The following is a 22,864-nucleotide window of genomic DNA, read 5'->3' as shown; positions in this document are numbered from 1 at the left end:
GCCTGCATGGGCTCTTCTAATGTCTAAAAGGTTAGATGACCTTGTCGCTCAGATATCCCAGCCGTCCTCCGGCTCCCACAGCCTTCCCCCGGCCCAGCTCCCTCAGAGGAGCCCGCCTGCTTCGTCTGGTCCCTCTTCCCCAGAACGTAAAAAGGCTGTTTCCAAAAGGCGCCATTGCGACCTCTACGCCTCTTCCGACTCGGACGATGGTCAGTCTGACCGAGGTTCCGTGACCTTTAGTAGTCACGATTCTCAAGACTCTAACTCTGATTCAGATGTCCTTTCTGAGTGTAGGCATATAGAAGACACACTAATTTCGGCTGTCAATCACTCTGTCGATCTCTGATCAGCCTCCTGACCCGACTTCTCAGTCGGCAATCAAGCGGGCCAAGAAGCCTCCTAAATCCTCTGCTCAGGATCCGGTTTTTCGGCAAATTATATCTAAACGGTGGGATCACCCTGATAGAAGGTTTAATAAAAAACCCTTCTCTTCATTCGCTTATCCCTTTTCCTCTGAAATGGTTAAGCCCTGGTCAGTACCCCCTGTTGTGGATCCGCCAGTATCCAGACTGGCTAAACACACGGTCATATCTGTTTCAAACAACGCGTCTCTCAAAGACTCGTCCGACCGCGCAGTTGATGCTGCGGTCAAATCTATTTTCCAGGCTTCGGGCTCCTCTCTTCGCCCCCTGTTTGCCTTAACATGGGTCACGAGAGCTATGGGGGTGTGGAGCAAGAACCTACGCAGGATGCTTCGCTCTTGTAATATTCCCTCGGCGGCTTTTGAGATGCTTGATTTATTTTCTCTCTAGCCTCTATTTTCTTCACAGCTCCCTAGATGCAGCTAGTTTGTCAGCCCTATCGGTGGCCAATGCTGTCTTTGCCCGCAGAGTCCTTTGGCTAAAAATATGGAATGCGGACAGTGCCTCCAAGAAATCCCTGTCCATATCTGAGACGACGAGTGGTAAAAGTACCATTCTCCCTCAAAAGCGGCCTGTATCCAGGAATTTAAAAAAATCTTCTTGGCGCAGCCAGTCCGTTCGGCCTGCCTCCAAAGGATCGTCCCAACGCTCAGATCGAGCATCCGGTCCCTAAAGGGGCTCTTCTTGGCATTCCCACTCCAAGCAACCTAAACCAAAGGACCTCGATCTGTACAGGCCCCCTCAGCATGACGCCAGCTATCCCTCAGATCCGACTCCTGTTGGAGGGCGGCCTCTGCTTTTTCGGGATATCTGGCTAGACCACACTAACGATGCTTGGGTTCGAGAAATCGTCACCTCAGGTTACAAGATCGATTTCCATTCCCTGCCGGCCAACAGGTTTCTGCGTTGTCGTCTTCCAAAGTCCAAAACGCAAACCCAGGCCTTATTTCAGGCCATAGCCTCTTTACAGAAAGCAAATGTTATCATTCCAGTGCCCCTGGAACAGCGCGGCAAAGGTTTCTATTCAAACCTTTTTGTCGTTCCCAAAAAAGATGGCTCTGTCTGCCCTATCTTGGACCTCAAACGGCTGAACAAATTCGTACGGATTCGAACTTTCCGAATGGAATCATAGAGAGCAGTGCTAGCCGCCATGGAACCTGGAGAATTCCTAGCTTCCATAGACGTTCAAGATGCTTATTTACACATTCCCATATGTGTGTCATCAACTGTTCCTTCGCTTTGCCGTAGGACACCGTCATTTCCAATTCAGGGCCCTCCCCTTTGGGCTGGCCACTGCGCCTCGGGTCTTCACAAAGGTCATGGCGGCTGTCATGTCCATTTTACACCCCAAAGGCATCCTGGTCGTTCCCTATTTGGACGACCTTCTTGTCAAAGGGAGCTCTCCAAGTTTGCTCAGAAAGCGTGCAGATTTGCCTAGACACGCTGTCAAGGCTAGGGTGGCTTATAAACTTCAACAAGTCATCCCTCATTCCTCATCAGCGCATCACCTTTTTAGGTATGCTGATAGACACGGCTCAGTCCTGGGTTTTTCTTCCAGAGGACAAGAGGTCTTCCCTGCTCCGGGCCGCCCAATCCCTCCGCTCTCGCCGTCACACATCCCTTCGGAATGGAATGAGAGTGTTAGGCAAGATGGTGGCGGTCATAGAAGCCGTGTCCTTTGCCCAATTCCATCTGCGCCCTCTACAACTGGATCTTCTATCCTCCTGGGACAAGAATCCAGCTTACCTAGACTGGTCAGTCCGCCTATCTGTCTGCGCTCAGCTCCCTCGTCTGGTGGACTCAAGCCTCATCCCTATCTCAAGGGAAGTCCTTCCGCCCGGTCCACTGGCAAGTAGTCACGACGGATGCCAGCCTGATAGGCTGGGGGCCAGTGTTTCTCCACCAGACTGTTCACGGACGCTGGTCTCCTTCCGAGCGCTCCCTGCACATCAATGTTCTGGAGATGAGAGCCATATTTTTGGCCCTTCAGAATTTTCAAGCCTTACTATTGGGCCTCCCTGTTCGGATCCAGTCAGACCATGCCACGGACGTGGCTTACATCAACCGTCAGGGAGGAACTCGCAGCAGGGCAGCGATGAAAGAAGTATCCAGGATTCTTCTTTGGGCAGAGATGCACATTCCCATTATTTCAGCTGTCCATATTCCGGGGGTAGACAACTGGGCCGCAGACTTTCTCAACAGGCAAGGTCTAGCGGCAGGGGAATGGTCCCTCCACGACGAAGTGTTCCATCAGATCACTCTTCGTTGGGGACTCCCAGATGTGGACCTCATGGCTTCTCGAATGAACGCCAAGATACATTCCTTCATATCCCAGTCGAGAGACCCGCTAGCGCTCGGCTCCGACGCTCTAGTCTTTCCGTGGTCGCAGTTTCGCCTACCCTCCATCTTCCCTCCGTTTCCTCTCATTCCGAGAGTAATCAAGAAAATCAAAGCGGAGGGAATTCCGGTGATCCTCATGGCCCCGGACTGGCCCAGGAGAGCCTGGTGCCCAGAGCTTCTCCAACTGCTCGGTGACACTCCCTGGCGTCTTCCCGACCGCCCGGATCTTCTGTCACAAGGTCCAATATTCCACCAGAATACAGCACAGCTGCATTTGATGGCGTGGCGTTTGCATCCTTGATTCTAGCAAAATCAGGTCTTTCTTCTAAGGTAGTTCATACCATGCTTAATGCTCGGAAGCCCTCCTCCGCCAGTATCTACCACAGGACCTGGAAGACCTATCTTTCCTGGTGTGACCGTCATAATCTGTCGCCCCTTACCTTTTCAATCCCTAATGTTCTTGCCTTTCTGCAAGACGGTCTGGACTCTGGTCTAGCTCTCAGCACCCTTAAAGGACAAGTTTCTGTCTTGTCAGTATTTTTCCAGAAGCGGCTGGCTTCTCGCCCTCAGGTCCATACCTTTCTTCAAGGGGTGGCGCATTTGGTCCCTCCTTATCGCCACCCCTTAGATCCCTGGGATCTGAATCTGGTTCTCGGAGCTCTTCAGCTTCCTCCCTTCAAACCTCTGAGAGAAATCTCACAACGACTGTCCTGGAAAGTTGCCTTTTTAGTCACCATTACCTCTATCAGGCGAGTGTCCGAACTGGTGGCCCTTTCCTGTCGCTCACCTTACCTGATTTTCCATCATAAGGTGGTCCTTCGGCCGTCCCCCGCTTTTCTCCCGAAGGTCTATCTTCTTTCCACTTAAACGAGGACATTGTGTTGCCGTCATTCTGCCCGGTCCCGATCCACTCTTTGAAAAAGCCCTTCACACTCGTAGATTCGCAGAGCCCTGACGAGATCTAATCTCCAGAACAGCGCCGTTGCGCAAGTCCGATGCCCTCTTCGTCCTCTCACAAGGGCACAAAAAGGGCGATCCGGCGTCTAAATCCACGATTTCTCGATGGATTAGGACTGACATCTGTGAGGCTTACAAAACACGAGGTGTTGTTCCTCCTCAATCTGTGCGGGCCCACTCTACGCGAGCAGTGGGTGCTTCCTGGGCTATCCGCCATCAGGCTTCGGCGGCCCAACTTTGCAAGGTCGTTACCTGGTCCAGTGTGCACACGTTTACAAAATTCTACAGAGTGCATACGCATGCTTCCGCAGATGCTGCTCTTGGAAGACAAGTCCTTCAGGCGGCAGTGGCCCATTTATGAGTGGCCACTGCTCGGTTTTTTGACAATGTTTTGATATATGTTCACTGCAGTTGCAGTCGTTAGTCAGCTCTTAGTCTGAGGTTATACACTGTTAATAGTTCAGTTCCCACCCAGGGACTGCTTTGGGACGCCCCACTGTCTGTGTCCCCCAATGAAAAGGCGAGAAAGGAAATGACATTTTTGTGTACTCACCGTAAAATGTCTTTCTTGGAGCCTTTCATTGGGCGACACAGCTCCCACCCTTGTGGTTTTGGTTGTCCTTCTCCTACTGCTTTACACCAAACTGAGCTTGTTTCCTGCCTAGCTAGGGTATATACTGTGGGGGGAGGAGCTAACACTTTTGCAAATCTAGTGTCACGCCTCCCTGGAGACATCATAATACCCACTGTCTGTGTCCCCTAATGAAAGGCTCCAAGAAAGACATTTTACGGTGAGTACACAAAAATGTCATTTTTCTGGTATACATTTTATTTTAGATGCAACTTGTACTTTTTGCCTTTGTTGAAATTCAATTTGTCATGATTGATGGCAATTATATTCTTGTCTGATGCTTGTCTCATTTCTGGGCACAGACAGAATGTTCCTAATGTCATATATATTTCTTTTCTTCTGTGATTTCTGCAGGCTGTGTACAATTTCTTCAATATTACTATCAAAGTGGGTGTCTATACAGATTACGTGCACTAGGAGAGCGAAACCATTTAGACCTTACAGTAGGTAAGTGAACAGAAGGGAGGATTTGATTATTCTATGTACTGGCATGGAATGCTTATTATACAGTATTTTTATTGCATGGGTTAATTTATGACAACTTCTCTTTTAATTGTAAGTGAGCACAGCAGTCAGCTGATCACTGTAGTTGGATTCTGTATTGTCAACGATCAATGGTATACATGATGGATAGTTGACCAGAATGAGAACCTTACTTACAAGCAATTCATGCCCTGGCACATAGAGGGAGTCTCATATCCTGATCGATAACATGTCTATAATCATCAGGTTCTTTTTAAATCACCTTGTGCAGCATTTTTTTTTTTTTTTTTAAATATCACTGCTGGAGTGGTGCTTTAAATTTAAGTCGCCTGCTCCCGGTATTATACTAATCTTCCTGCATCTTCATCTGTTTCCACAAATGCTTACGTTTGTCACAGTTAGGCCTAAGCCACACGGCATGAAAATCGGTGCGAGTGGCGTGCGATAAAAAATCGCATTCCACTCGGACCAATATTTACCTATGTGCCAGCACACATGAGCGATTATTTTCTCAGCCCTAATCGGACCGAGAACACAATCGCAGCATGCTGCGACTGTAATGCAATCATTGATTCTCTCGCACCCATTCAAGTGCATTCGCGGTGAAGTGCAGTGCGAGAATGGCAATAGCCAGCTACGGAGGAGAGAGGGAGAGAAATCCCTCCTTCCCCTCCGAAGCGCCGACCGTCCCCTCCTCAGTGCTGGGCCGCCGCAGCTGAGGTCCGCTGGCATGATCGGACCTCAGTCGCAGGGACACTCACATGACACTCGGCTCTGCTATACTGCCAGCGTGAGCCGAGTGTCATGTGAGGGGATCGCATTAATCCCCGTGTGGCCCCAGTCTTGGTGATCTGCTACCAGCTCTAGTGTTTCAGGGAGTGCGGCGAAAGTCACAACTTAATGCAAGTCTATGAGATTCTCGTTGTGGCGCTTATAGACTTGTATTCAGCATTTGTGATTTTAACTTCTGACTCTCGGACAGGCAGAAGTTACGGGCACCAAATGGCGCAGCGGGATTGGAGCGATACCGTAAAAGGTGAAAAAGAGGGCAAGTATCAGACATGGGGCAACAGACTTAAATTTAAAGCACCACTCCAGCTCTAAAAAAAACAAACCCCCAAACCCCAACAAACAACCAAAATAAAACACTGGAGTGTAGATTTAAAGATTTTCTTCACAAGTAGATCAGTGTCAAAGTTACAGAGAACTTGACAGTAATTTCCTTCTAGTTGCTAACCAACATGCGAAAAATTAGTTACTGATTGCATAAAATAATCTGTGTGCAAAGAGCAGTTTAATCTGAAGGGTAAAAATCTAATCTGAATCTCACATTTCTGTTAAAGCTTCTGTATGTTTCCAAAAATGCAGATTCTGTGGACATTGCCGCAAATTGTATTCATGTGACTCTCCCTTTGGCTGACTAGGTGGTTGTCAAGTTTTCTAAGATGGTAGTTGCTCTGTAACGGGGATGTGTCAGCAGTAGTTGTACTCTTTACATACACTCTGCATTGATTTGAAGAGTACATAATTTGAGAAAAGCCAGGTACAAAGAGAAGTGTCCAGTGGAGGTCTCTCTTCATGTACTCCACTCCCAGCTCTGAATGACTGTAAATGTCTTATAGTAATGGGAGGACCTGGCTTGTAAAAGAACCCCAGCATTGACCACGGGCCCTGAGTTCTCAGGGAACTCCAGGTAACTATCCGGGTCCAGCCACTCGTGTAATAAAAAGAAAATCAAAGAAAAAAGAACATAAGAATACCAGTCTCTGCGTAGCTGTACACTGCTCATTATCTTCATGAATATGCGCTGCTTCCCCCGCCCACTGGCAGTCCCAGCGTCTTGGGTTGCAGTCAGAAGCACCCCCATTCTGTGTGACAATCAGAGGCACTGCCTGCATCTAGATTGGTGTAAAATAAATAACAAAAAATTAGCGTGGGGTGCCCCTGTATATTGATACCAGCACAGATAACGCATACGGCTACAGCCTCCAGCTGTGCGTGTTATCTTGGCTTTGTCTCAAATTAAAAAGAACCGCGTGTGGCTTTTTTTTATTATTTAAATGAAATACAATACACCCTATTTCAACCCTTAATTAACCCCAATAACATCCAGGTCAGAAGTAATCCACACAAGGTCCTACAATGATTTCGGCTTTGCTACATCTGAAGTGACAGCGCTCGGATATAGAACATGACCGCCCGCTGTGAGCTTCAGGCAGAGAAAGACTGAGCCGCGCGATGAGAAGTGACGTCACTCAGATTATTAAATAATATAATATTTATTCACTTATATAGCGCTATTAATGCCACAGTGCTTTACATACATTAGCATCACTGTCCCGATTGGGGCTCACAATCTAAATTTCCTATGCGCATGTCTTTGGAGTGTGGGAGGAAATCTGAGAACCAGGAGGAAACACAGGGAGAACATACAAACTCCTTGCAGATGTTGTTCTTCGTGCGATTTGAACGCAGGAGCCCAGCGCTGTAAGACTGCAGTGCTAACCACTGTGCCACCCTGCGATTACAGCAGGCTGTTCCCATGGCCCTCCGCCTGTGAACGCAGGTAACCTGACCTCGGGACCTCATTGAACTGAGTGACTTCACCTGAGTTCTCTTTTTACACACAGATAGGGAAAAGAACCTGTCAATCAAAACTGAGTAAGGTTATGTGCCCACATGCAATAATGCTTTTTTTTTTTTCTGTACCAAAATACACAATAGCAATTAGCTCTGATTATTGCATTTTTGCTGCATTATATGGAAGTGATATTTCCATGTTTGATGTACTGTAAATAAGAAAAAAAAATGTAATTATTTTTTTCAGGCTCCTTTTTTTTAGAAGGAAAAAGTTTCACCACAAAAAATGCATGATTCAACATTGTCCCTAAATGAAGACTAGGCATGAGGTTTCATGAAATCACATCCACTTTGCTCTAACTGTTTAAAACTGTTTTTTGCCTAATAAAAGCAGAGGAGAGAACAGTGTTAAGATAAGTGGAAACTTGGCCATAAAGGGAATCTATCACCAGGTTTTTGCAACTTAAGCTAAGAGCAGTATAATGTAGAGACAGAGATCCTGATTCCAGTGATGTCTCACTGCTGCTTGCTTTTGTTTTGATAGAAATCAATATTATCACCAGAGGACTAGTAAACCTGCTGCCATGTAGTTCTCAATAGTCATGAGCTTATAAGTATAACCCTGCCCCAACACTAAGTGATTGGCAGCTTTCTACCTATGCACAGTGTATACAGAAAGCTGCCAATCGGTGATATGGGCAGAGTTATATGTACCGCCCCGGGACTCGGCCGCAGCTCAGCTGCTCGGATCCGGGCTCATCGGTGGGTGGCTCGAGCGCCTCCGGACCCGGGGGTCACGTCGCTCTGAAGGGAGGCTGGTGCTACATGAGGGGTTTCAGTGGGGAGGTCCACGGCCGGAACCGTGGTTTTGGGTTTAAGTTCGTGATGCCACCCACGGGTCGTGGTGAGTGTGGACGCCACCGCTGCCGTTTAGGCTCCCGGGGACGGTGTTGCGCAGCCAGGTGTTAACCCCTCCGTGGGTAGGGGGTTGATGGTCCCGGGGCCCGGTTGTTGGGGTTAGGATATGGGGGTGCGGGCGTGTTGGTACGATGCAGGGTGGTGCGCGGCCCGAGGGCACTGTTGTACTCACTATGACAGATACACCGAAGTCTCTGGTAAACTACAAAGATGGTGGTCGGTGCCCGCAGCCGGCTGCGTCTGGTCCCTCACCCGGTTTGGTGGCTCCCACCTTTCTCCTGCACCTCGTTTTTTTTTTTTTTACTTTGACTGCCTGCGCTTCCGTGACGGGAGTCCGCTCCCCGGCTTTGTGTGTGTGTTGGGAGATCCTGTTTGCCCGCAGACGCTGGCCCGTGGGATCTCTCTGCCTGAGCAATGGCTTTCTATCCCCCTCGTTGGGCTGTTGTCTTAAGTCGGGACTTGGGTGGGAAAGAACCTAAGGTCCAGACCCCAATCAGTGAATTTGACTCAGTCCAGTGGTTTCTGGGCCTCGTTCTGGGTCTGAGTAACCCTCCTGGTGCTCCGGTTTCCAGTTGGTTCCCCGGTTCGGTACCGGCGGGCCACTACCCTGTCGCGGTCCCTTACGGTTCCACCAGCCGTCTTCCCGGCTCCTGCAGGCGGCAACCACAGTCTGCCTCCTGGCCACAGGGTATCTGGGCTACGACCCAGATCCCCGACAGACGTTTTCTCTGTACTACTACTCTCCTCTCCTCCCTAACTTCATCTGCTTGCTTTTCCCGCCTCAGGCTATCCGAACTCCTTGGTGAGCGTGGCCCCCAGGTGTGAAAATCAAAGCCTGAGAGGGGAGACTCAGGGTTTTTAGGTTTGCTGGTGTTTGTGCAAGGGCCTGTCTGTGACTACCTGGCTAGTCCAGGACGTCACATATACAGAGAGCAGCATTCAGAGAACTGGTAGATCTGCAGCAGATAGTGATTTCATCAAAACTGCAACAAGCAGCCAGTAAGTGACACATCGCTGGAATCAGGGTTTCTACCCCTACATTATATGCCACACTTTTTTTTTCATACCAAATATGAAAAATGTCCCATGCTTCTGATCTCATTTGCTTTTGTTGATGCAATATTATTGCTGCTCACCAGTTTTTCCTTCATCATTTCGGTCTTAAGTTTTGCATCTTGATGATCTGTTTTCCTTGATGGAGACACTTTGTCCACCATTTTGGATATGGGCTTGTGGTAATACTTGGCGTTATTACTTGGTGCAGTCTGTATCGCATGCACTTACCTTTTTCTTACACTTTGTTGTTGTTCTGGACTGACGCTCCATTCTTTAATGTTGATGCTTCCCGCTTGTCTAGAGCTTTATACCGAGTAAACTATAGTTGACTGCAATGAAGACGGCCTGTCACAATTGTTGTCCTAACCACAGGCACAAGAAAATAATCTGCTGACAGGTTCACCTTTAAGGGAAATAACTGATGTTTCTTGAGTTATACTAGCAAACTCTGTTTTGTTGCCCTATATGTAGAAATGGTTAACTTCAAGATGAAATTATTGATAAAAGCACAATATTAATGACTTCAAAGATTTCTTAAATTTCTAAAACATTTTTTTTTTTTATCATTAATATTTCAGAAGGATTTCAGTCCTGGATGTGGAGAGGACTCACATTTCTACTTCCTTTTCTATTTTTTGGCCATGTAAGTGTTAAAAAAAAACAAAACAAAAACTAAATTACTTTATGTAAGGTGGGTAAGACAGCCAATAGACTCCCTCCTGTGCTTGGTTTCAGGGCTCGCGCACATGAGCGTATGTCACGGCTGAGTGCTTATCCCATGTTTATTCAGAAAGCACACAGCCCAGTCTTCTACTTTGTGGTAGTGCAGATCTGCAATTTTTTTTTTGTCTTTGCTGGTGTTTCTCATGCTGATTTGCCTCTGCAAATTTGATCATGCTCACCCATACAACTCTATGCATGTGTGTGACATCGGACTGCACTCGGATGACATCTGAGTGCAGGGCGACATATGCAGAGACAGACTAAGTTCTCCATCTTCTCTGCACCTGTGCTCCCATTGTCAGATGTGAGAGAATTGGAGCACAGTATAATGACTCTGCTCACACTTGCAGCTGATTTTGAGCCCAGTGTCATTTGCATGATACAATTATCGGATGCTATTCCTCAGTGTGAAATCCGGAACCGTATTTTCCAGACCTGTGTGGTATACTGATACATGAAGGTTAGAGATGATTGAATTGTTGGAAATGATACCATATTTTGGGGCTGATGTACACAGCAGTGCACGGAGGTTGTGCTGCTACCAGGTTTAGAGATGTGTGAGAAAACAAAAATGTTCTTTTACATATGGATATGTCCAATATTCAATATCGAAAGTCATCAATTATCTTCAACAGTTTTGTGTTTCTGTATACATATAATTTTTTTTTCTCATTTCTCTTATCAGAACAGCAGGGTGCAGCACTGAGTCACAAACCAAGCGCATTTATAGACTATCATTACTGTATGACTTATGTGTTCTTCACCTGCAATTACAGTTGTTGTTTTTCTCCCTAGTTTTGGCAGTTGTATAATTCGGTCACACTTTTTGAACTGTCTAGACACGAAGCGTGTAAAGAATGGCAGGTAATTTATAAACCTTTTTCATACAAATTAAAGGGTTTTTTTGGGGGACTTTTTTATTATTTTTCCCTATTGGGCTAAAAACTAATAGGAAGGTAGAAGCTAACTACCTGCCTGTTTTGCCCAGCTATTTCTGCTGGCTCAGATCAGTCATAGCCTGCTTCTGTGTGCAATTCCTCTTCTTCCATTGATGTGACAGAGCTGCTATCTTCTCTTCTGCTCTGCTCAGTTGACAAGGCATCTCTGCCGATGTCTTCCTGACTGACATTGTCACTCCGCTACCTAACTACAGGGAGTAGGCTGTCAATCAGGATGATGTCTAGAGTGATGCCTCGTCTACAGAACAGAGCAGAAGAGGAAGAGAGGTGAAATGAAGCTGGGGAATCGCCATATCAGCCTGCAGAGATCGTCGTCCTGCTGTACAGCCAGCTAGTTGGCAAATACCTCCTCTTAATTATTAGTCCCATAAAAAAAAATAAGTGCTGGATAACCCCCTTTTAACAAACTATGTAATTGATTGGGTTTTACAGGTGGGGGACTGTTTCTTTAGACGTACTTTTCTGTTAGTGTGTCGATGTATTGCCGCTTCCATACATCCCTGTGTCACAGTCTGCTCAGACCATGATGCACGGACTGCCCGTGGGTCTCTTCATCAGAATTTGATGACCTCATAGACGTATTGTGGATTTTGGTTCAGGAGACCCATCGCTCATCCGTGCTACACGGATTTGTGAAATGCAGCATAAGAGGAGGGAGCTGCAAGTGACGTCAGGTAGAAAGGTCACAACCTATTGCTGCCGTTTTCCCCTTGTAATATCTCTTACCACCTAAGGGGAGTATAGGAACTCTTCTTCAAGTTATCACCCCCTTTACCACGCTAGCTGTTCATGTGCTCTCCAGGCACACTTGCTGACAGCAGGTGTGGGTTGTCTTCTTTTTTTTTTTTTTTTCTTTTCTGCTACTAAAGAGATGAGAATGAGCAGTTGTACATGTAATCATCCTCTGTGTCTAATCCGGACACATGTTGACTGGTTCTGGTGCTTCTGTGAACAGATATGCATGTAGACTTATCTCATTTGGCATGTATGAACGTTGCAGATCTTGTACTTTTTTTTTAATTTGTAGGGAAATTTGTATGTCTTGGGCTCTGCTGATGTGAGTTTCATCCACAAATTTGATTTGTCTAGGAGCAAGTAGCAGTCTGCTCTTAGACCTCCATAGACTTTAGTGTACCCTGCAAGTGCATGGTGCTTTCCATTAAAGTATACAGCATGTTACTGTTTAGTGCCCTGAGTGATGATAAACACTCCTATACCTGTGTGGCTTGGCTGGGAGACAGTGTAACTGTGTATGTGCTTCATGATTTAAGCATGGAGCAACTGTATATTGATTTCGGCACAAAAGAATAAATGGGGAGATAGATCAGCTCTGCAAATGCCCAGTAAGATTATGATAGTTTTTGGGCAGGTATGTGACTTTATGTCACATCTAAACATGGATATGTGTGAATTAAAGCTTCCATTGTCCCTCATTTACCAACAGGGTTTACTCATATTCCTAATAAAGAACATTATAGACACTGATTCAGATGAGATGGTGGAAGTGATTTGTGGAATAAGATCTGGAAATCCCACCAGTATACAGTTCATTAATGGAGGGAAATTGTACAGCTGAGGTTGTCCCTGTTGACATGTATTATATTTTTACATTAGTTTTTTCCAATTGTACTTTAAACCTGCTGAAACATAAACCCCTTCCCCTCTAAGCCATTTATGAGACAATGTGGCCTTCTACAAGATAAGTCTGCGAGCAGTGCAGCAGCAAGAAATGGCATTCTGCTGGTTAGCTTACATGTATCTGAAAGTGCATTGGGTTGTGAGGTTGCACTTCCAGCTCCTCATCCTCCCGCTGTAGTCACTGCCCAACACACACTCCTCTAGATGATTGGTTCGTTGACTGGTCATTGGCCGTGTACTAAATTTAAAGTACGGTGACACTGGGCAGGGAGTACAGTGTGAGGCTGAGGAGCTGGAAGTGCAACGTCCCCCCCCCAATGCACTTAGACGTGTGTATACTGAACTTCAAAATGTGACTTCTCGCTTGTGGAAGTGATTTGGAGTCAAAGCAAGAACGGTAACTAATAATAATCTTTCTATAGCGCCAACATATTCCGCAGCGCTTTACAATTCAGTTTTGTTTTAAATTTCAAATAGTCATATAAATGATATGTGGAGTTGGTACGAGTTTGACAGGTTCCCTTTTAAGTAAATTATGATTTCACTTTTTGTAAAAAGAAGAAAAAATATTAAAAGAATAAAAATGCCAATAAACTCCAGAAATCTATTATGAAAGGCGAGAAGTGTGAGGACTCTGATTCCTCATAGTTCATATCCACTCCATTCAGCCATTGGATCCCATGAATCACTGTCACCTGGTTGTGCTGCAGCAGGTCTGGCGTCTGCTGATGAGTTTATCAAGGGTGGAGACGGCAGGGGCTCGATTATGAGAAGAGGTGCACGCCTAGCTAGTACAAACAATCAGGATGACACGGCTATTACAGCCGAGCGGGGGAAGCCTAGAAGCAGGTGTGTCTGGAAAGCACAGCTTCATGTTACCTGGATGAATAACTATACAAATTGGGTTTTTATTGTGAGCAGATTACATTTTAATCCAATGATGAAGGGTATTTTGTATGTTAGCAACTTTCTACATAACAGCAAATAGTTGCTTAGTATTTAATCTATTGTCCATATTTAGCACGGTGGGTAGAAGAATTTATTGGAGATTTTCAGTACAAACTCATGTAAGAGTATTTTAATAATCCAGTTGTAATAGATTATTTATTTTTTGTTAGGCCATGTGCACACACCGAGTATTTGGTGGGGTTTGCTTGTTTTTTTACCTCAGTATTTCTAAACCAAAACTAGAACTAAAAAAACAAAACAAAACAAAAAACAAAACAAAACAAAAACAAAACTAGAAGCTAGAACAGCTTGTCCCCCTGCCATAGAGATAGTTCTGTTTCATATAACTTGTTCTTTTTTTTTTTTTTTTTTTTTTTTTTTTACTGCACTATTCTAAGTCCTGTTGTGTATAAGTATGTGACTCTTCAGATTTTGTGTTATACCATGCCTGATGAAGAGACCTGAGTAGTCTCGAAAGCTTGCAATTATTACCATCTTTTCAGTTAGCCATTAAAAGGTATCAACCACTGAGGACTCTCTGTTCTTTTAAACAATTTTTTTAAACCAAAACCAGAAGTGCAATAATCAGAGGAAAGGTAGAATAGAAATACGTCACCACTTTTGTGTTTTTTACCCACTCCTGTTTTGGGTTTCACATACTGAGGTAAAAAATTCACCAAATACTCAGTGTACACGTGGCCTTATAGAGTAAACTAATGACTGAATTAATTTTTACAAGGAAATTGAAAAAAAAAAATTAAAAAATCACTAATTTGAGATGTCCTTTCTGTTTGCTTTTACTTAGAGAAGGTTTTCTGGGGACATTTCTGAACACAGCAATACCAAATGTTTTATTTTTTTTTTTATTGTATTTTCAGTGAGGCAAAAGGGTGTTGATTTAAACTTTTTTTTTTTTTTTTTAAATATTTTATAAAAGTTTTTATTGTATTTACTTAGGAGACTGGAATCTGCAATGGTCCAATCACTTCTACTATACAGAGCAGTGCATAAGTACTGCTCAGTACAGCAGAAATCACAATCTCCTATGAATGCCGTCTCACAGCCAGTATTCGCAGGAAGAGCGTCATCACAGATACGGGTCATCAGTTGACCCCTGGCTGTCATGACAGCCTATCGGCGGCCCCCTATGATGTCATGGGAGTACTGATGTGAGCGGGGAATGATGCACTCACCACCGGTGCATGTTACCGTATTTTTCGGACTATAAGACGCACCCTGGTTTTAGAGGCGGAAAATAGGAAAATAAAATTTTAACCAAAAAATGTGGTCATGACACACTTAAGGGGCGAGGATCTGCTGCTGACACTGTTATGGGGTAATGTCCTGCTCATATACTCCCCAGCCTGCTCATATACTCCCCAGCCTGCTCATATACTCCCCAGCCTGCTCATATACTCCCCAGCCTGCTCATAATATACTCCTATCCTGCTATATGCCCTCATCCTGTGGCACATAAAAAAAATAAACGTTCATACTCACCTCACCTCACTCCCTGCAGCATCGCTCCTCTTACCGTCTGTGTCAGCGGTAGCGCCGCTGAGTGGAGCAGTCCCCGTTTCCCCTTGCAGCATTGCGATGTCCTCCGGTGGTCTGTGCCGGCAGCTGCGTGTGGACACGTGCGCACAGCGATGTCGTCATCGCTGGGCGCGCCGCTAGTCTCCACGCAAGTCAGCTGACCGGCACAGACAGGAGATCGCGATGCTGCGGGGGAACGGTGAGTAATGTATACTGATTCACTGCACCCCGTGCTGATGATGATGTGCGGGGGGCAGTGAATACAGCCGCACATGATCACTCCAGGCTGCAGTTGCCATAGGTGATCATGTGGGCCGGCTGTTTATCCCTCGCCCATCACCCCGCCCACCTGTCAGCGCCGGGTTCAGCGCTGAGAGATGGGCGGGAGGATGGGCGTGCATATTAAATGAGTGGGCCCACGTGGTCACGGCAAGCTGCTACAGCCTGCTCGTGCCCCTGATGACCCGCTCCACCGCAGCACCCTCATTCCCCGCAGCCACAGTCAGACCATAAGACGCACCCCCCACTTTCCTCCAACATTTGGGGGGGGAAAAGTGCGTCTTATGGTCCGAAAAATACGGTAAATCCCGCTATCAGAGATTGACAGCAGGATTTAACTGGTTAACAGCCACAGGCAGATCTGTGATCCACCCACGGCTGTTTGTGAGCAGCTGATATGCAGGCTCGATGTGTAAGTCTGTATTAAATCAATTTACACGACCTAGAACGTACCACTACATCGTAAGCTGTGAAGGGGTTAAAGGAGACCGTCATCTTTAAAAGTCAATTTAAACTACTTATACAGTCCTAATAGGGTGCTTAGCCTCTATAAATCTCATACTTGCAGTACAAATTTTCCTTTTAATTCTTTAGAAAAACTGTTATTGCATATGTGAATGAGAGCTCGTTGGGGCTACAGTTAGATACAGAAATATTTGGACAGGGACTGAATATTTGTGATTTGGGGTCTGCATGGCACAATTTTTTATTTCAGATTAAACAACTGAGATGCAATTGCTGTGTAGATTTTCAGGTTTAAAGGGGCTGAACAAAAATATCCTGTGAAACATTTAGGAATTTCAAAGATTTTTCTACAAATCCTCCTCATTTCAGAGGCTCAAAAGTAGTTGGATAAATTTACTCTACCATAAATAAAATGTTCATTCTTAATACTTTGTAGAGAATCCTTTGCAGGCAATGACTGCCTGAAGTCTGGAAGCCATGGACATCACAAATGCTGGGTTTCCTCCTTTGTGATGCTTTATTACCAGGCCTTTTACTACAGCTAACTTCAGATATTGCTTGTTTGTGGGTGTTTTTGCCTGAATTTTTTTTTTTTTTGAGCGTATGAAATGTATGCTCGATGCGATCAAGATCTGGTGATTGACTTGGACATTACCGAATATTCTACTTCTTTGAAGCAAATTATCTGCAAAAGCAATCCAGGAGTTTAAGGCACGTTTTTTTGTTTTTTTTCTTCTGTGAAGCTCCATCCAACCAACCTTGCTGCATTTGGTTGCATCTAAGCAGAAAGTATAGCCCTGTACAGCTCAGAATTCCTCCGGCTACCTCTGTCTTCAGTCACATCTTCAATAAACACTAGTGATTCAGTGCCATTGGAAGCCATGCATGCCCGGCCTTGATGCTGCGTCCACGATGTTTTACAGAGGATGTGGTATGCTTTTGATCAGGAGCTTTTCTGAGCCTTCTTCATACCTTTTTCTTCCCATCATCCTGGTACAGGTTGATCTTAGTTTTATCTGTCCAAAGAATCCTTCTAAAGGACTGGTTGGCTTCTTTAGATGTTTTAGGCAAAGCCTAATCTGGCCTTTCTATTTGTAAGTTTGATTTGATTATTGGCTTACATCTTGTGGTGAACCCTCTGTGTTTGCTCTCATGAAGTCTTCTTTTTATGGTAGACTAAGACACTGAAACATCTACTTCCTGGAGTGTTCTTCATGTGGGTGGATGTCTGTACCAAACTGTTGATTTGGCTACTCCTAACACTTCTGCTATCTCTGATGGATTTTTTTTTCCCACAACCTAATGATGGTCTGTTAATCTTCCATTTAGAGATCCCTTGACTGCATGTTGTGGGTTCATAGTAACAGCTTCTAAATGCAAAGCCACATCTGGAATCAGCTCAAGACCCTTTACTTAATTGGAGTAATAAAGGAATAGTCCATGCAGCCAATTGAAGAGCTTTTGAGAGAATTGTCCAATTTGGTCCCTTGAAAAAGAGGCAACTACTTATTAAAGAGTTGTAATTCCTGAACACTTACTCCATTTAGGATGTTAATACCCTCAAATTTAAGTTGAGAGTCTGCATTTTAAAGGGAATCCTTCAACAGGTTTTTGCTATGTAAGCTGAGGCCAGCATGCTGTATGGGTAAAAAGCAAAGATCAACTATGCCTCTCATCAGGCTGTGTGCTGTTGTTTACTTACAGTAAAGTCTCTATCACCTAGTGATTAACATTCCAGGACTGGAAACCTGCATGCATGGTATTCTGGCCCCTGCTGTGATTGGCAGGACAGTCTATGTACAATCTCTATTGAAAGCCTGTTGTGGGCGGGGCAGCTCCCTGGGCTCAGCTACATACAATCAATGCATTTAGATTCTGTATCAGAAAAGATGCACCCAGTAATCTAAGTTAAACATCTTTGGATTCAGGCTCTCTGCCTACAACATTTTGGTCTCAGATCAGGTAGCAAAAACCTGCTGCCAGATTCCCTTTAAGCCCATACTGATTATATAACTATATCTTGAATATGTTTTAGTACACAGCTAAAATACCAAAATGTGTCACTGTCCAAATATTTCTGGCCCTAACAAAGTCCTTTTTAACCCCTTAGTGACCAGGCCAAATGTTTGAAATCTGACATGTTCCTTTTGTGTCTGTAACTGCAATGTTTTAACAGATTCCAGTGATTTTTAGATTTATTTATTTTTTTGTGAAATGGTGGAATGATGCTTTTAAACACCTTGAAAAATAATTGCAGCCTGTATTATGTTAAGTATTTGTTTTTGTTATGTATTTTGTATTAATTTGTTTTTCTTTGTGAACTATAGGTTTTTGTCCTGGCCCTCACTTTCCTGGTACTTTTCCTGGGGAATTTCTTGACAACTTTAAAGGTGGTCCATGCGAAGTTTCAGAAAAACAAATCGAAGAAACCTTGATGATTATGAGAACCTGGACTTGTTGACTGTTACTTTACCAATGAAATACACTACAAATGAAAGCGAGAAAAAAAAGGATGTGTGGGTGCCCCATTTCTTCTAGCCTCTACCTGTAACTGTAATCTTCCGGGGCTGCTCACTATTTCTCTGGAAGAGACACTGATTTTGATAAACTATAAAGTACCTTAAGCATTTACAGAAGTGTGATAACTCCTCATGTGCCATGAGGGACAGCAAGATGGATCAAGCCACTCGGTTACTACTCATGTCATAAGCTGCCTGCAGCGTTTACTGCACATAACTGACAACTCTGGGGAAATCTGACATGCCAGGCCACGTTATCTGGACAGGCAAAGAAGACAAGCGTAGCAAGTCCAACGACTTTTTGTGACTTCCTATGTGACCTTTAGGTGATCAGCCATATAGACAGCGGCCGCTTCTGCTTTGTTTTATTTGATTCCCCCCCCCTCCTTTTAAATTAAGTCCACTCACAATTTAAATACTTGACAAATTAATTTTTGTGGAAAATGTAAAAAGGGAAATGTCCTTCAGCGTGGCTGTGTACTCAGCGATAATGTTTACAGACCCATACAAGCGGGGCCGTATTTGGCGTTCATGCTGCTCAGGGCACTATAAGTCCTCACGCCCCATACTGGCAAATCAGACTAAGGTCTCCTTCAGATGCCCATGAGGCATGTACATGTTCTGTCTGCGTTTTTCATGGATACAACAGGTACCCTTTATGGTGCTGTTCACATGACTGTTTGTTTGTTTTTCACAGACAATGTGTCCGTGCAAAGCTTGGAGACATGTTCGTTTTTGGTGTTTTTTTTTTTTCGTTTTTTTTTTCTATATCACAGATGAAAGGTCCCAGACAAGTCTAGAGGTCCAGGAAAAAGCAAGTAAAGTACACGGATGGCATCCATGTGTGCCATCCGTGTGCTGTCCATATTTAACATTGCAAAGTATAGAAGAAGCTTTGTAACTAATCCATGAAAGTACACCAATGACACACTAATGGTAGAAATGGACACACGAGCCACACGCTGATGACACTGGTACCATTTTTTACACGTACATGTTTAAACACAGACTTGGGAGTGATTAATAAAATGTGCCCATACCCTATTAGTCTGATTTGTATGGGGGACTTTGACTACTAACATCGGTCCATCACACCAATATCTATGGGTTCCGATGACAGTCTAACACTAGATTCACACACCAGTGTATTACAATCTGAGGGAAACAGGCTGATATGTTTTTTTTTTCTTACTGTCATTTTAGTTGCCTCAAATTTCTCTCTTCTATTTTTTATTTGTGTTTTGTTGTTTTTTTGTTTTAGGTTTTTTATCTAAAGAGGTGCTCACTTCCATGCCAATACAAAACACTTGAATGTCACGTTTTTATTCAGCTTTATTACTAAGTAATAGATCCGTAAGACACTGAAGCCTTCCGATTTTGCATCTTTGTCTCACGGATCCCCACAGACTTGAATATTATCATCCGATCAGAATAGGACCTGCTCTGAGTCAAACTCATCTAAAACACAGATCTGTAATTTACCAGTTGTGTGAATACATCCATTCTATGTATCTGAGTGATGCCATAGGTGGGGGGAAATCAGAACATCGCTCGGATGTATCAATGCAGCCAGAGATTACGTTCCCACGATGACTGTTTGGGGAGTTTTTGATGCTGCAGATTTTCTGCACCTATTAAGTTACTTGATTTTTTTCTTTTATTGCATTTTTACTGGGGTTTTTTTTTACGTGTTATCCCGTATTTTTTCAGCTGCAGCTTTGTCTCTTGTTGGTATGCCATGTATCAAATAAAGCTGCTTTTGTTTTGGATACTTCCTATTTGGTTTTGATAAACTTCACTGACAGTCATGTGTGGATTACAATAGCTTTACAGATATGCATTTATGAAAATTCATTATCTCATTCAAATCCATGGGGAAATTCCACAAATAAAAAGCATAATTGCCACAAGAGAAATTGACCTGTGGATCTCAAATTTGCACGACAGGTCAGTTTATGCAGCGTAAAAAAAACATGAGACCTAAATCCCATCCACACTGCTGGAACTTTTAGTGCGTTGAGGTTTTTGTGAATGAAAATACGAAGCATAAAAAATGCACCAAATTCTCATCATGGGAACCTAGGGACTGTCGGAGGAGATAAGGATTTGACAGCAGTTGCTTTTGTTCTCTAAAGGGCTCTTTTCCACTTGTGCATAGCTTGTAATGTGAGCGCATCGCAAGTGATATGCCAATGACTCTCTGCTGTGGGTGTCAGCTGAGGGTCATGTGACTGTGATGCGATCTTCCGATCACATCACAAGTGCGGAGAAGATGGAGGGAGCACTTTCTCCCCATCTCCTCCGCTGTCTGTCTCTGCGTGCACCGCACTGCAGTCACATAACGTGCAGTGCGATGTTTCACACGCTGCCATAGGCATGTATGGAGGTGCGAGAGCCGAGAATCGCTGCTACACGCAGCATGCTGCGCTTGCACAGAGAGCACGATTCGTGTGGAGAAATAACAGGAAAGAGGACACTGCCTCATTGATTAACACTGGTGAGAGTGCAATCCGTTTTTTTTTTTAATCGGATTGCACTTGCACCAGAAAATCGCAAGTGGAAAAGAGCCCGAAGGGGCATTTACACTGGAAGATAGCTGAACGAGTCTTGAGAAAAAAAAAACCTCATTTCACCATTATCTTGGTATGTAAACAGGCTGCACATCAACCAATGAACAAGTAAACTGCTTGTTCATCGGGTGAAACTATATTTTGTGCAGCACAAAATATCATGGTTTCTGGTATCATCCTGTGGAAATAGGCTGCCATAGTTCTTGGCAAAGCCAATCCTATGTGGGCTGAACAATCACTCAGTACGCATCGTTTGCTTTGATCTGCCTGTGTAAACAGGCATTCAAACATATGCCGATTGGAAAAAGTGTACCGATCGGCAGTCGTGTTGTGCCATCGAACAGTCTGTGTAAATGGAACTTTAAAGATAGGTTGCTGCCAGACAAGTTTAGCATTGGCTCTCAGAGAACACAGGAGCATTTGGCAAACTTAAGCGCTCCTGTTTATGGGAGAGATGGCCGAGAGCTGTTGTCTGAAGTATGCTGCTGCTAAACTATTGTCTGACTAAAACCCCCATAAACTTTAGATTGGCTCAATCACTTGTTCGGCTGATATATACGGCCTCGCTAAAACTGCTGTATTTGTAAGGTACCGTCACACTAAGCAACATCGCTGCTGAGGCACAACTTGCTAGCGATGTTGCTGTGTGTGACATCCAGCAACTACCTGGCCCCTGCTGTGAGGTCGTTGGTTGTTGCTGAATGTCCTGGACAGTTTTTTAGTTGTTGCTCTCCCGCTGTGAAGCACACATCGCTGTGTGAGACAGAGCAACAACTGAGTGAGCAGGGAGCCGGCTTCTGCGGACGCTGGTAACCAATGTAAATATCGGGTAACCAAGAATCCCTTTCCTTGGTTACCCGATATTTACATTCGTTACCAGCGTCCGCCGCTCTCAGCTGTCAGTGCTGGCACCCTGCACACGTAGCCGGAGTACACATCGGGTAATTAACCCGATGTGTACTGTGGCTAGGAGTGCAGGGAACAGGAAGACGGCACTGGCAGTGTGAGAGCGGCGGACGCTGGTAACGAAGGTAAATATCGGGTAACCAAGGGAAGGGCTTCTTGGTTACCCAATGTTTACCAGCGTCCGCAGAAGCCGGCTCCCTGCACACGTAGCAGAGTACACGTCGGGTAATTAACCCGATGTGTACTGTGGCTAGGTGTGCAGGGAGCCAGCGCTAAGCGGTGTGCGTTGGTAACCAAGGTAAATATCAGGTTCGTTACCCGATATTTACCTTAGTTACCAAGCGCAGCATGCTTCCATGTGTAGCGACGCTCCGGCGATCCCTGCCAGGTCAGGTTGCTGGTGGGATCGCTAGAGCGTTGCTTAGTGTGACATCTCACCAGCGACTTCCTAGCAACTTACCAGCGGTCCCTATCAGGTTGTATCGTTGTTGGGATCGCTGGTAAGTTGTTTAGTGTGACTGGGTCCCTGTGCTATTGTACATGGACAACAAAGACTAAAGGCCCAATCTATTTTCAAGTTTAGTACAGGGAACAATTGCAATGGCAGGTCACCCTCCAACAAATACTTGTATCGCATGAACCTGCAACCCCCAGTGTGACCTTGTAAATGGTAAAGAAAGATGGAGTTGTTACCAGTCATTATTCAACTAAGGCCATACAGGAATCACAGCGGTGAGGACGTGCTGCAGCAGCACTACTAAACATTTAAAGAGCACTTGTAACATACATTGTTAGATTTTTTTTTTTATCTTTTTTATTAACTCCATCGATTTGCTCAGAATAAAAGCCATATAAAAGAAAAAAAATAAATAAAATCTCCCAAAAGTTTAGTAAGCCTATTTTCACATAGCATTTGAGCCTATGTTCATTGGCT

General features: G+C 44.7%; 1 protein-coding gene across 1 annotated transcript in view; it reads left to right on the top strand.

Moving 5' to 3' along the window:
- TMEM120B (transmembrane protein 120B) overlaps positions 1–21,765 on the top strand; it is a 70,096-nt gene extending 48,331 nt beyond the window's left edge. The window contains exons 9-12 of the mRNA XM_075323398.1: positions 4,705–4,797; positions 9,966–10,030; positions 10,906–10,974; positions 18,263–21,765. Of these exons, the coding sequence (XP_075179513.1) occupies positions 4,705–4,797; positions 9,966–10,030; positions 10,906–10,974; positions 18,263–18,370 (335 nt within the window). The 3' untranslated portion in view covers positions 18,371–21,765. The remainder of the gene's footprint in view (positions 1–4,704; positions 4,798–9,965; positions 10,031–10,905; positions 10,975–18,262) is intronic.
- Positions 21,766–22,864: the final 1,099 nt, after the last annotated feature.

The sequence above is a fragment of the Anomaloglossus baeobatrachus genome, chromosome 1 (genome assembly GCF_048569485.1).
Source record: "Anomaloglossus baeobatrachus isolate aAnoBae1 chromosome 1, aAnoBae1.hap1, whole genome shotgun sequence".
NCBI lineage: Eukaryota > Metazoa > Chordata > Amphibia > Anura > Aromobatidae > Anomaloglossus > Anomaloglossus baeobatrachus.
The sequence above is the reverse complement of the archived record's forward strand: the minus strand, read 5'-3'. Positions and strand labels throughout refer to the sequence as shown.